Raw genomic sequence first — 13,208 nt, forward strand, 5'->3', positions numbered from 1 at the left:
CTATCACGGAAAATCTATGCAAATCGTTCGCTGGTCCGAACCAGGTAAAGCCATTGGGTGTACAACACTTTCTTCGCTTAATCTGCCGCGTGCTATTTGGAATAATTTTGCTAAAGAAAGGGAACCAAGAGAAAACAGAACAGAAAGTTATCAATATTTTGCACAACACACTCGAATCGGCTTGCAAAGTGTTAAGAAAAAAGTGAAACCTCATCGTGCGACCCGGAAAGCTTAGGCTCTAGCCACATCCCTCTGACCTTCGCTCGCGCCACACATAGGGCAGATAGGGTGGCGGATGCAAATGAGATGGGCAGCTTGTGGGCAGGGGGGGTAAAGTTTTGGTCCACTCCTAATCGACGATATTACCGAAGTTCAAATTTGAAAAAGAACACGCCACACCACACCACAAAGCTAAAGCGATGTAATGGAGGATGGCAAACGGAGAAGAGAGAGAGCGAAAAAAAAACGTACCCAACTTCTACCAGACTGCTCAAAAAACCCGACATCCTAGAAGTTGCCCATTCTTGGGCCAACCCGACTGGTGGCTAGTAGATGGAATGAGCGATTGAGAGATGAAAAAGCGGTGGTCAACCGAAGCTCGTGCTTTTGGGTTGGGTTGTCAGGGCAAAGTTTTACCTCCAGCTGGGTAAGGGCTTTTGGGGCATTTCTCACCGGGGAGAAGAAGGATCAACAACAAAACTGTGCTTAAAAAAAAGGAGGACTAAAGGCTGGATGTACAGTAATGTGAGCATAGTTCGGTGTTTTACAGTGTGCCCCAACCGTACCTTCCGTTTCGCCTGTCCTTGGTGTTCGCAAGTGTTGGAGAGCTTTCAAATACGCTGAGCAAATCTTGTATGCAGAGCACTCCGGCTTTACCGTTGGTAGGAAAATTAGTTTAATCATAAACGTGAATGGTTTATCGAGCAAAAGTTTTCATCGACTACTTCATGCTCCTTCTCGGTCTTATCTATCAACCTTTGGGGTGGTGGCCTCTGGGCGCCGCTCCTATACCGTAGGTTGCTTTGAAGTGTGCGGGATGCTGCAGACGGGTTTTTTTTCCATGGGAAGTCGATTCGAAAGTGCTGCAGTGACTGTGTGGTTAACGCGAATGGTAGAGGGGTGAGCGAGGAGCGAACTGATATCCGGCGTGTCCGTAAGAACACATACCACGTCAGGGATGATTGAAGATCCTTTTGTGCGGGGATGGAGGGCAATCGTGCAGAACGCTGCGAACATTCGGAATTCGATCGGGTTTTGATGTTTGATTTGCTTTCCCACACGCCTTCGTACTTGTCTGGGTCCTTGGGCCAGGTCATCCGTGTCAGAGCACAACTTAAGTGTTACAATTGCAACCGAGGGTTCTCACCTTGTTTGATAACTTTGTCGGTTTCTTTTTTTGCTGTTGGCTGGTGTCTTGAAGATGCTAAGGTACGCTAAAGTTCCAGGCGGAATACCGGCTGGCTGGAAACCAGCGTTTCTCAAACTGTATTTGTCCGTCGTCCACTTTTGCGGTATCATTATTGTTAAAGCTCGTTTGTCGGTTTTACTAAGGCTACACAAAAAATAAGCTTTTATCATCTAATATTAGTTGTGAAACCTTTATTTACCAAATTAAGAAAAATGTGGTTCTTTTTTCGTTAAAAACAATGACAAAGTTTCTTCTGTCTTTATTATTATTATTAATCACGCTGAATGTTAGTTCCAAGAGGTATTCTTTCCGAACTTTTCCTTAAAATACAAGCTCCTGTTGCATAAAAAAATCCTGATGTTTGCTCTTCAATACAAGATTTATTAATTCGTCCTGCAATTTTACATACAGTGGATCTAAGCTCAATGTTTGAAAGTATCAAAAAATGTATGCCAAAATTGTCATTGTTAGAATTTCGAACCAAAAATATTATATTAGATCATAAACGAAATTGGAATCTTTTTACTAGTAAAAAAAAATCATGTTCTATGACCACTTTGGGAACCACTGCTGCAGACGAACTTTTCAACAGAGTGGTTGTTACCTTCATCCGGACTTTCATGAACGTTTGAGACTTACCATAAGATAGCATTACCTTGAAATATGTACCACGCTGTGAGTTGAGGACAGACTAAGTTGAAACACTGTGGCGCGTTTGATTGGGATTATTGTGTTACATGTTTCGAAAGTTTGTTCCTTTTTTATTGTCGGTAGAGATGAACAATAGGTGGCTTTATTGGTTTTATATGATAATTGTTGCCGTTCAGATTTGAGATGCAGACGAAACTTTCATCCACAACATAAATTGTTATTAAACATATAAATGAACAATTTGGAAACTTTGGACTACTAAAATAACTCGTCAATTTGCGAAAAAAAGACACACCGGCAGCGTTTAAATTCGAAGGCTTTATGTAACATCTGCGAATAAAAGCAACGCACAGACACGGTACCAAATTTTGTTAACATTAGAATGCTAAACTTTAAATTGAATCAGGTTACGGAAGCATGCGGCGGTGGCTAGGTGACAAATTGGTATTCTGATTTTCTGCGCAACAGCTTGAAAAAGGCGCCCGATTGGTGTCGTCGGTGATGATTATTGACACAAAAACCTGCTCGATGTTCATTTCAGCCGGTAGCATTTTCCACCACCGGCGAAGGTGACGATGGACAGTGCCAGAACAGAAGGTGACGATCGCACTGGCAAGGTGGAAGGTTATTTGAATATTTATTTACCGCCACACACTTTCCGCTCAGCAGTGACGGAGAACCCACCGTTTGGTCGTAAGGATAATCCTCAATCCCAGCAGGGGCTGAACTATGTATTTTCCCTTTTTCTTTTTTGCTCTAGAGTTGCTTCTATCGACGGGTGCCGACAGTGGTGGCGATGAGCATTCCGAGAAGAATTTGTAATAAAGAACTCAAATGGATTTCGATCTTCATCTTGCGCACCATTTACTCTGCAGCTAGTGTTTACTCGAGCTTTCCACATCATCAACATTGTATTCGTTTGGCTGAACAGTATTAGAAGCAGATGCCCCCCCCCCCCCTCCCACACAACTCCAAGGTAAAAGGATAACGAACTGGCAAACAGAAGGATGAGAATCGAACGAAATCCCGACATCAGACGACGCTGCTCGGGTTTTCTGTGTGAAATCGAAGACGGTAGGAACAAAACGTGGCCCTGTGTGTTTGCACTGTCTCGATGGAAAAAGGGTAGGTGTGCTGGGAACTGAGCTGGTAAATATTAAATCTGAGCATGTTAGCTATTGGTCAAAAGGTTGTGGAAGTCGGAAACCTCAGCGCAGTGATACCAATTGGTTGCTTGTCCTAGAAAGCAATAATTAATTTGAAGTTACTTTGAAGCGCTGAGGAGTTCGAATTCTAATTTTCCAGAAAGAAAACGCTGTTCAATAATTGTTGCTTACAAAGAATTTAAAGATTTTTGCTCTCGTCAAGTAACCATCAGTCTCCCACTCAGCCAACCACCACAATGAAAACTACCCTTCAGGAGCAAACTCGGCAAAATAAGATGAAAAAAATAAAAAAAATAACAAATGCGATGATATCCTATCTTTTAGCAACTTTTATGCAACGGCAACGACATCGTTTAAAAGTCAGATAAAGTCGTTGGTAAAGTTTCCGATTGCTGCAGCAAGTTCTTTGTTTCCGTTGTTTCGAGTTGTCTCGAAAGTTCGTTCGTGGTTTATTGTGCCGGTCCGTCGAACAAAGAGTGATATAATTGGAGCATTGTAAAAGGATGCAATACTGGGGGATACGGAGTGTGGCATCTTTGAATAGCAGCGAGAATCCTTATTGGTACGAAACTGCTGTTAAAAATAGATTGGACAAGCTTTTAACGTTCTCACATGCTGAATCTAAGAAGCTCGCAAATGTTGCTATCTCCCGCTAAGCTGTATTGCAAGTAATGGAAATTCTGGAGTGAATTAATTAAGTCACTTCAATCTTGGAACTAGAAAACTGGATTAGTCATTGAAACTGGGTGCTCCGGAACTGTGGATTACTCCGAACTTAGAAGTCAACTCCGGCGTCAACTCCGAATTCGCCTCAAGTATCGAATTTGTAAATGTAACTGTAAGTAACATCTTCGCTTTTATCCTACAAAAAACATTAAAATATTCGCCTCTTCTATTGAAGTTCCATCTGAAAAACAGATTTTTTTCCTCATTAACGCTACCGACCATAACTATATATCAAGAGTCATCCCTGACAAAGAATAGTACCATTTCCCCAATCAATTCAATTCCTCAGTGAACATCATACCACAACCCAAAAAGGGCACACCAAGCTACCGCAGCTGCTTCGGGGGCGAAAATATAATTCTTTGCCCAATTAACGGAAGTGGTGGCCGTAGACCAAAGACATTAGAACGACGTCCCATGGGCGCATTGTCGTCATAATTTAATATCGCCCAGAATAAATCTACATTCCGTTTTTTAATTTAGTTAGCAAAACAAATTATCACCTCAGCGTCCTTGGAGCCTTCCGATGCAGGGGCCGGGCTTCCCATCGAATGGCGCTGGGAATTTCGAAGGCTGTCTGACGGGATACTGACCCTCAAGCTGCCCCACACTGGCAAAAAGCTTTTGGGAAGCTTTTACCGAAGGGTTTTGCGGTGGTGTTTCGCTTTTTGAAGTAGTTTCGCCTGGGCCTACCAGCTTCCGTCCATTCGGTCGGCCACCCAACTGTACCACCATCTGCCATTGGCAGTCCCAGCGAGAACCCTTTAGGCCGGAACTGTTTTAATTAAAAATAACACCATAATTAAAACATTGCCATTTTTGTGTCCCTGTTTCTGATAGCTTCCGAGAAATGGTTGACCATTTTCTGGTTTGCGCTATCTGTCGTTGTTGGGAAGATTTCCTTGATGTTTTTATATACGTTTTTTTTTGGCTGGTGTTTGTTCTGTTTCTTTGCCATCGCCTCGCCCAGCGTCCTTACTGTGCCAATGAACACACTGGTGCTGATGAACCGACCGATCGGCCACTCAACTGCCATCGACATCGCAAGGGAAATAAAATGTTTCGCATTCATCTTGCTCTCTTTATTTTTGGGGCTCGTTTTTTGGGGGGATGCGCCACAAAGGAAAAGATTTTGTCAGCTTGTGCTGTTGTAATATTGCCCGGCCGGAACAGTTGTGACAGTGCTAGGGTCTAACCTCTCTGGGGGCAGTTTCTGTCAGTTGCAGAGAAAATATCCCCAAACCATTGGGCCCGTTGAGCGGTCCAGTGGGGCACGACTCTGGGAACGAAATGTATTTAGTGGAACCCCAAAAAAGAGGAGCTTTTCCAGGCTGTAAATGAAGGAAACCGGCCTCTTCTGTGGGCAAGGACCTGTTTGTGATGGATGATGCGCATAATAAGCGTAAGCGCTTGCACGATAAACCGCCAACAGGTGTTGTGTCTAGTGTAATTGTCTTTAGACAGATAAACGTAAGCTAGCTTAGTGCGTGAAGGTTCGTCCGCTCTTCGTGATGTTTGAACAGTCTGCTTGTACCAGTTAGTTAGTCGGCAAAGGATGAGAAGGGATTATTATTTTCATTTCCATTTTGGGGGATGTTGTGTCTTCCGTGGGAAACGAAAGCTGAATGCAATGAGGCATTATTCTGTAATTTTTAATTATCATCCTACCTGTTTCAGTTGGTTTTTTTGAACATATTTATTTATATTTAAAATGGGATAATGAGTGTGATATATTTCTGTGTAAAACATTGGCAAGATCGTTATTTTCTTCAAGTAGTTCATTAAGTTTATTTTATTAAAACTAAATTGGGTAATATTTAGTTCATATCTAGAAAAACAAAAACATACGTACCTTGGTTTTTGTTGCTCACTATAAAGACTTTCAAGCACAATTTGTGAGCTAGATGCGAGATTTTCACTCACTATGTAACACTCAACTGTTTACTAACGCAATTTACAATGCTTTCACAAGTTTCACTTCCGAAAATAGTTCACTAATGAATTGCATTTCGCCCGAAGGAAGCCACAATTTCAATCCGATTCGATTCGAGTTACGTTTCGGGTTTCGTGTCGAACCTGATTGCCGGCTCAATAGGGTCCAATTGTCGTAACGGGTCGACAGAATGGGATTAGCACGGATGTGGCTAGATCTATGATGCCCAAATTGTGATCCGCTCGCATTTCTTTTACGAATGCCACCGAGTGTTCGGGTCTAGAAGCACTATAGAATGGTCCGATGCTTTGCGGAACCCTTTTGCTAAAACGGGCCCCTCGATAGAGGTGAGCTTCCCTTTCATGTGGTTCATTTTGTGTCTAGTGCACGGGTTTTCCCGACGTCGGAAGTGCCCAGCACTGATGCACCCGTTCCCGACCGATGGATCTTTTCGATGGAAAACGGTAACATATATCCGTGTAACGACATCGGGGGCCACGTTGAAGCTCGTACGTGCGGATGAGCGCTCACGGGGACGGGCTATCGAAGTCAAGCTTCATCAATCTACGGCGGCATCCGGGCATTGAAGAATGATTCGAAACGATTCCACGATGATGACGATAGTGAAACGAAAGAGAAAGGTACGCAAAAAAAATGGTAATACACGCGACAAAGATCCCGCTTACTTACGGTAAACCTGCAAACGACCCAACCACCGCGAAGGTACCGCGATGTGCGATGTGGACACGATTTTTCATCACCGATTTCTGACAGGTGGATCATGACTGGTGCTGGTTCCATGTTTCCGCGACCAACCTTACCGGGCGTGCGCAACTGCAATGAGACACAAAGCAAACAAAAAATAGTGAAACAAGTTATCAACTTTAAATTGGAATATAAATGAGAATTTATGCTCGAACTGGACAGTGGACGGATCGCTTGTGGATGTTATCCCCCTGTGTGGAGTGGAAACTGGAACAACTTAGTTTTTGGTGACGGTTAAAAAAAAAGACACAAGCTTTTTGAAATTGCAAATAGTGTCCGTTGCTGTTTTGTGTCCCTAGCTGCACGGACGAAGCTCTAATCTGACATTATCTGGACGCAGAACTACTCACCAGCCCTGCCAACGTTTTCAGCTACTAACCATTCTGACATCTTTGTCAGCTCGCGGGGCGAAACCCTTGTTTGACCGGACGGGCCTTCCACAGAGATATGAGTTTCAAAGCTTTGTTTTGCTCAACGTGGTACAAAGGGTAGTACATGCATTATGACATCCGCACGAAACAACTGTATAGTGACATCACCTTAATTGAAGAAAAAAAAAAGCATCCCCAGTAGACCATGAGTTCAGCAGGGTAGAGCTTCCTTAAGCTTGACGTGAGTACACAATTTATATTCCAACGCCCGAAGGTTAGGCCCTTTTGATCGGTTCTTCGCGTTACACGCGTGCACCGGTTGAGTTGTGTAAAAATGATTAAAATTTTGCCGCCGCTAGTGTTGCGAGTAAAGCGGGGAACACGTTAATTACATATGCACATTGTAACCGTTTGTTGTACTCGCCGAGTAATGGCATTGCTGCTGCCTCGTGCTCTGCTTGGCTCCAGCCGCCCAACACAAATTGTATCTCGCTCGCTTTGTATGCAGTTTCCGTACGTAATTTTCGCGAAAACGTACCGAACACATGTTTGTTGCCCCGGTATGCCAAACGAATGGTGAAATTCGTCTAATGAATGTACACACGTTGGAGTTTTCTGGGAATTTTTTTTTTTTTTAATTATGGAATTATCGCGAAACACGTGCCGGCGAATACTTTCAAGTGGAATTCTTAATGCCACACAGCCAAAAAATCGGTGTGTGGTGGTGGTCTGGAAATGGTTGAATAGACTAGGTAATTAAACTGGGGGTGGGTTTTTTTTGGGTGGAGAAATGTCTTTAAAATGGCTGTTGAAATTGGGTAATGAGAGGATGATGCTTTCACATTTTTGGTTCAAAGTCCTCTGCGCTATAATACCAGCATCTTGTTCATAGCACCAAACGGATACAAAGACTCCACCTCACTAGAGGCACATATGACTGTTCCGCCGTATCCTAACCGTCCTTTGACATGCCGCCTGTACGCTGGCATAGTTTCAGTGTGCCAATTGTTGGAACAAAAGCGAAAGTTACGCCGGGCAGCATCCGCAGCAATTTACAGGACGACCAATTTGGTGGGTTTACCCTTCGTATTGCGGATACCGATATAGTAATATCAGCTGGCTGCCGTCTGCCTTTGCACCAATTCTTGCCCATCATCCGTACGGCGTCGGGTGGAAGGAACATTTTTATTGTCAAATCCGGATGCTTCATGGTTGTTCGTTAGGATAGTTAGTTTTTTGCAGGGATTTTGTTCGTCCTTTTGCCGTACTGCCGTACTAGGCAAAGGACTGCGGATGAAAGTGTCCGTTCGCAATGCTGTAACAAGCAGCCAGCTGGAACAGGTTTAACCTTCGCCCATGACGAATAAGCCTGGCTGGTGAGGGGCTTTTTTTTTGGAAACGAACCGGCATCTGCAAAGAATGACATTCCGAGCATATGCTCACTCGTTCGGTGCTGACGTAAGAAGTCATCAAAGGTCTCTGACGAACAAGACGGATGTGAGAGTTCGGATGGCATAATATGGGTGGCGATGAAGCGTAGGGTGGGTGGGAAATATGCGGAGCATTTCGAGCAACTCTGAGCAAAGCTCACTCCATCTGCCTGTCTGGAAAGTTCCGAGCGGATGTACTTTAAAGGATTTCGGAACGTTTTCCATTGTCAGTTGTGGCACTGCCTTAGTTTTTGTCTGCCTTTATCACGTCAATTAGGCTTTGGTGGAACTTTCGCTTTGGCAAAGTGCACAAGCATAAAGTTGTCAAAGAGAGTAGACGAGAAAATTCTGTGCGGATATTATCTGCCATTTGCATCGTCTCCATCCAGAGTTTGTTGTAAGCTTAAATTAATATTATTTCGGTAGTTATTGCGACTAAAACTGCTAACCATGCATTATAATGAAATAAAAATATTGTCGCACCATAATTGTGCCTGAAGGAAATTAGCTTAGGGTTCAACTTCAATTAGTCTGTCAAGTTGTGGTTCAAAATTCTAATTCAAAGCAAATCGCTCCGTTTGTTCTTGTCTTCTATTATTACAGTCTTCCTGTGGGATTGAATGGCCCGACTGGAAAATGTGCAGACAGAGCAAGGTGCGAAAAGGCAGTTGGTGGAGGAAAATGTACAACCGTGGCGAGAAGAAGAAGCATCAATGAATAAATTTTCATTACTTTCACTGTCGTTTTAGGTGCGATTCGTACGGTTCGAAAGCCACTGCCACCGGTAGCAGGTCCCGTGGAACGAACCTTTCCAGTGCCAGGCTGATTGGAGAGGGCGATGCTGTCTATTAAATGGTTCAGGTTGCGGTCTATTCATAGCGTCGTGGTGTGTGACGTCGCCTTGTTTCGTCGAGAAGAGCGTGATTTTGATGAGCGAATAGTGGAAACACCTATCGAAATATGCTTGGTGCCTGCTCATTTACGCCACTTTGCACTTGCTACGGTGTGTAAATCGAATTAATTGCTAATGCAAATTAAATGGGTGTAGAATGATTCTAATTGCATTGCTGCTTGCAATTATCGAATTACACAGCGGTAGATCATAGTGGAGGTAGTACTTTTAAGAATATTTGAATTGGTAGGCTTGTGTGCAATTATCATTTGGAGTAATTGGTGTGTTATGATCTATTTCTTTTAATCCTAGGAAATAATAGAGTATCGGAAACATGGTAGTGCAACAACTTGAGGGATTTAAATCGTGGTCAGTTTCTCCATAAAGTGTGGACGATTTTCAAGAATTAAGGTTTTGAGGATTGAAAACAAACACTGTAATCTCGAGCCGTAAAACTTCCGTAAAGTCCAAAGAGCTCACCGGTGTTGGTGTGAAGCTGGAGCAAGCACCGTGCAAGGATGTGAAAGTACTACCCTTTCGTAAGGGTAAATAATTGCTTTGTCATTAGGTCACTGCAATCGTGAAGGTGCCCACCAGAAGGGACCCTTTACTATCGGCGCCTTTCTGAAGTGCATAAGTGAATTTTGGTCGTGGAATTCAGTTGAGCCCAACCCATGGAACCACAATGGCTCTCGGTTCTGATAATACGCTGGATAGCGTAGCCGTTCCAATTCGAATGCGGGTGTTCGGAACTGTACGATGGTCAAAACCGCTGCAACAGAAGACCGTGGTCCATTGCCGACCAACCGTGAGTAATCTCTTAATTATCTTTTATGGTCCCCGTGGAGCGCTTTAGCTATAATTATGGCATGAGGATGAAGGTGCACTAGATTAGATGGAAGTACCGTCGCACGTAGTACCGGCCATTCATCGGGGAGCATTATATTTGGAACCGGTTCGATGAGTTCGTGTGAAGTGAAATTCTATTTTTAAGGATCTTTTTTTTGTGTGCGGATCCTAACCCTTTTTGGGTGTTCCCGTGCTGGAGGACGTGCGTGTGTCCGACATGGGAGTAATTTTGGGAAATGGGTAATAATGCAAAAATAGACAATTACCTTGCCGTAAGAGCCGTAAGTCCACCGTGCACCGGATGTCATACTTCGGTGCATTCGCATTTGCCCAAGGCAGGTGAGTGTAAGGGTCGTGTGCCGAATCTCGAGGGCATTGTAATTGCGCAGGACACCGAACGAACCGCCGGAGCCATCCACGACACCGATTAATGAACACATTTTGACAGTTTTTGTGCGATAGTACGACTTCTGTTGGGCAAGAGGAGGTATGGGACGGAAACGAAAACTCTCGTACTAATTAATGTCAACTTGCATGCATTTGGACGTGCAAATCTCGGCTAAAATGGAATATATTTCGCTAAAAGGTTTATGTAGGTAATGCCGGATCGACAGTGATTTTTACTGCGAGGCTGAATTATTGAGCTCAGTAAGTTGCATTTATATTGGAAGCTTCTATCGTCGTACTCGTCGGAAGTTATAAACATTTGAAACATTTTCCGATAATTAGTGGAGCTGCTTAATGTTAAGATATCTCATTAAACTTCACTTTGCTCTCGGGAAATGGCGGTTCGAACACTTACAATCAATTAGTTCGTTAGCTTCATCACTTGGGAGGAACAATGTTCTTGATGCGATGATCATTTTCTTGTAGACAATTGCTAATCTTAATCTTGGAGCGTAAAACAAAGGTTTTAGAGCGTGGTATATTCTAACGTAAAGCAATGAGGATAAATGGATGTCGCTGTGTAACAACTGCTCTCAAAGATAGCAAATCTAATCGTGGTAAACTATTGTTATATAGCTCTTTAGACGAAATCATACCCAGCCGTACGATGATGTTAGTTATGAGTCTTTCAATCGCTCGGAGTAATAAAGAAACGAGAATATTGTTCACCTGTATCGAGAGCAGGTCATTGGAAGCCCTTTCACCCGTCCCGAGTAATCTGCGATCTCTGTTTTAGCAAAAGTTTAACATTATCCAATTAATTGAATTAGATTCCTGTACGCACAGTGTTCGGCACGTTTCCATTTGGGAATTCCGGCGACCGGGAATTCATTAAACGAATCGGTGGAGAGTAAATTAATATTTCTATACCATGGCACGACGGTGCCTTCTTTCGAGCGTTGGAGCGTTCAAGTGGAAAGTGATCTGGCGCGTTGCAAATACCGTTTTTATTTTTAAAGTTGCTGCCACCATCAAGCGAACGTAAACAAGAACAAGTAAGCAACAAAAAAGCACGGTCGAAGAAGTTCAATAAAATTGCGTCTCATCAACCGTGCCCCCCGGGGGCTGGGTTTGCGGGGGCTTCCGGTTCATCGGTCGAACGGAACGGCGCTGTTGCGGAATACGGTAATTTGCATTGGTTCAACCCGTGCGAAAGGACGGTGTGGAGTGAAGCGTTTTTTTCCCAATTTCGTTTACAACAGCTTGCGATTTTTTCACTTTGATTTTTATCTTCCTTCGCCATCCTACGGTACGGTTGCGTAACAGCATCAGAGTACCGCGTTCCGATAAGCTTCTTAGCGAGTGAGAGAGATTAATTTACATTATTTTTCAATCAACATCGGGGCCCTTTTGCTTTTTTATGGGTGACCGTGTTAATGGGTTTAACATTTTCTCTCCTTTATGGTAGATGTTACGGTGCGGATAAGTTATTGGTTCGATAAATTTGATACAAGACACGGTTGTGCTTCGTTGTTTTGTTGATGGGTCATGCAATGGTAATACGCAAGAAAGGGAAAAATTTGATTTAAATTGTTTGGAAGAAAGAATATTGCATTTCTGGGAACTGTAGATACATTTTAGTAATCTATCTTTATAGTTGAATTCTCGTTAAAGCAAGTTACAGTAAATATACTAATTAGACAAATCGGTGTTGTGTCAGCAAGGAACGTTACATTCACACATGGTTGAAGATATAAGAGCAGGTTTTACTCACCGAAAATCGTTTATCTGATTGTGTAGGAATTTTCGTATGTTCCACGGCAGATCGTTGTGACCATCGATTAAGGAGGATACCTTCAGGGCGAGCGGGACGGCTACTCCGGCCGCTCCGGCAATCAACAATATGGAGGTCACCGCAAGCCACTGTCTCGAAGGAAGATCCCATTCTAAAGAGGAGGCAAATGTTGTTTGATTAGTTTTGCTATCTCTCAGTAACAATCGTTGGCTTTGATGGGTCTTGGGGAAGAAGATAGTGGGAAGTTTATTCTTGTGAAGATGGATTATAAAAAAGCAGAAGATCTTCATAAGCAAATGATTGATGATACAAACATCAAGTTGAACTGAACCCTAATACATCAAATGCGAGAGTTGTTAAGTTGAACATCTGCCAAAACTTCCTGCGTTTAAGTAGTTCACAAGCTACTAACAAGGTTGAGATGCCAAGACTAAACAGCTAATGTAGCAGCTGGATGTACAATCTCCGAAGACCTAATTAAGCAGGATATTGCTCTAATTTATGTATGTAAATCTCTTGTATCGCAATGTTTGCACCAGGATCACTTTTATTTGCTCAGTCTTCTCAGCCCGCTCTCATGATATCTTATCGTCGCCCAAAGCAGAAAGAACGCAGGATTTCGCTTCCGAACGATGCTCTCTGTTTACTTGCGCTAAAATACATTGTCACTTAAAGAAATGCAATTAATCCCCTTTTAGTCATGTTTGTGTGCAGTGAAATTGTTTACTACGAGCAATAAGAAAAAGGAAAATCCAGCAGCACGATCGAGCTGAAGCACTTTACTCTCTTAAAATGCAATGTTTTTGTTTGTGCAAAGAATTATCGCTTGCTTCCA

At 43.1% G+C, this 13,208-nt stretch overlaps 1 protein-coding gene across 1 annotated transcript in view; it reads right to left on the bottom strand.

Moving 5' to 3' along the window:
• The window catches only part of LOC128712387 (uncharacterized), a 41,304-nt gene that overhangs the window by 10,319 nt on the left and 17,777 nt on the right, over nucleotides 1-13,208 (bottom strand). The window contains exons 5-8 of the mRNA XM_053807282.1: nucleotides 12,353-12,524; nucleotides 11,308-11,365; nucleotides 10,458-10,661; nucleotides 6,612-6,718 (exon numbers count right to left, since the gene is read on the bottom strand). Of these exons, the coding sequence (XP_053663257.1) occupies nucleotides 6,612-6,718; nucleotides 10,458-10,661; nucleotides 11,308-11,365; nucleotides 12,353-12,524 (541 nt within the window). The remainder of the gene's footprint in view (nucleotides 1-6,611; nucleotides 6,719-10,457; nucleotides 10,662-11,307; nucleotides 11,366-12,352; nucleotides 12,525-13,208) is intronic.

Source organism: Anopheles marshallii, chromosome 3, assembly GCF_943734725.1.
Source record: "Anopheles marshallii chromosome 3, idAnoMarsDA_429_01, whole genome shotgun sequence".
NCBI lineage: Eukaryota > Metazoa > Arthropoda > Insecta > Diptera > Culicidae > Anopheles > Anopheles marshallii.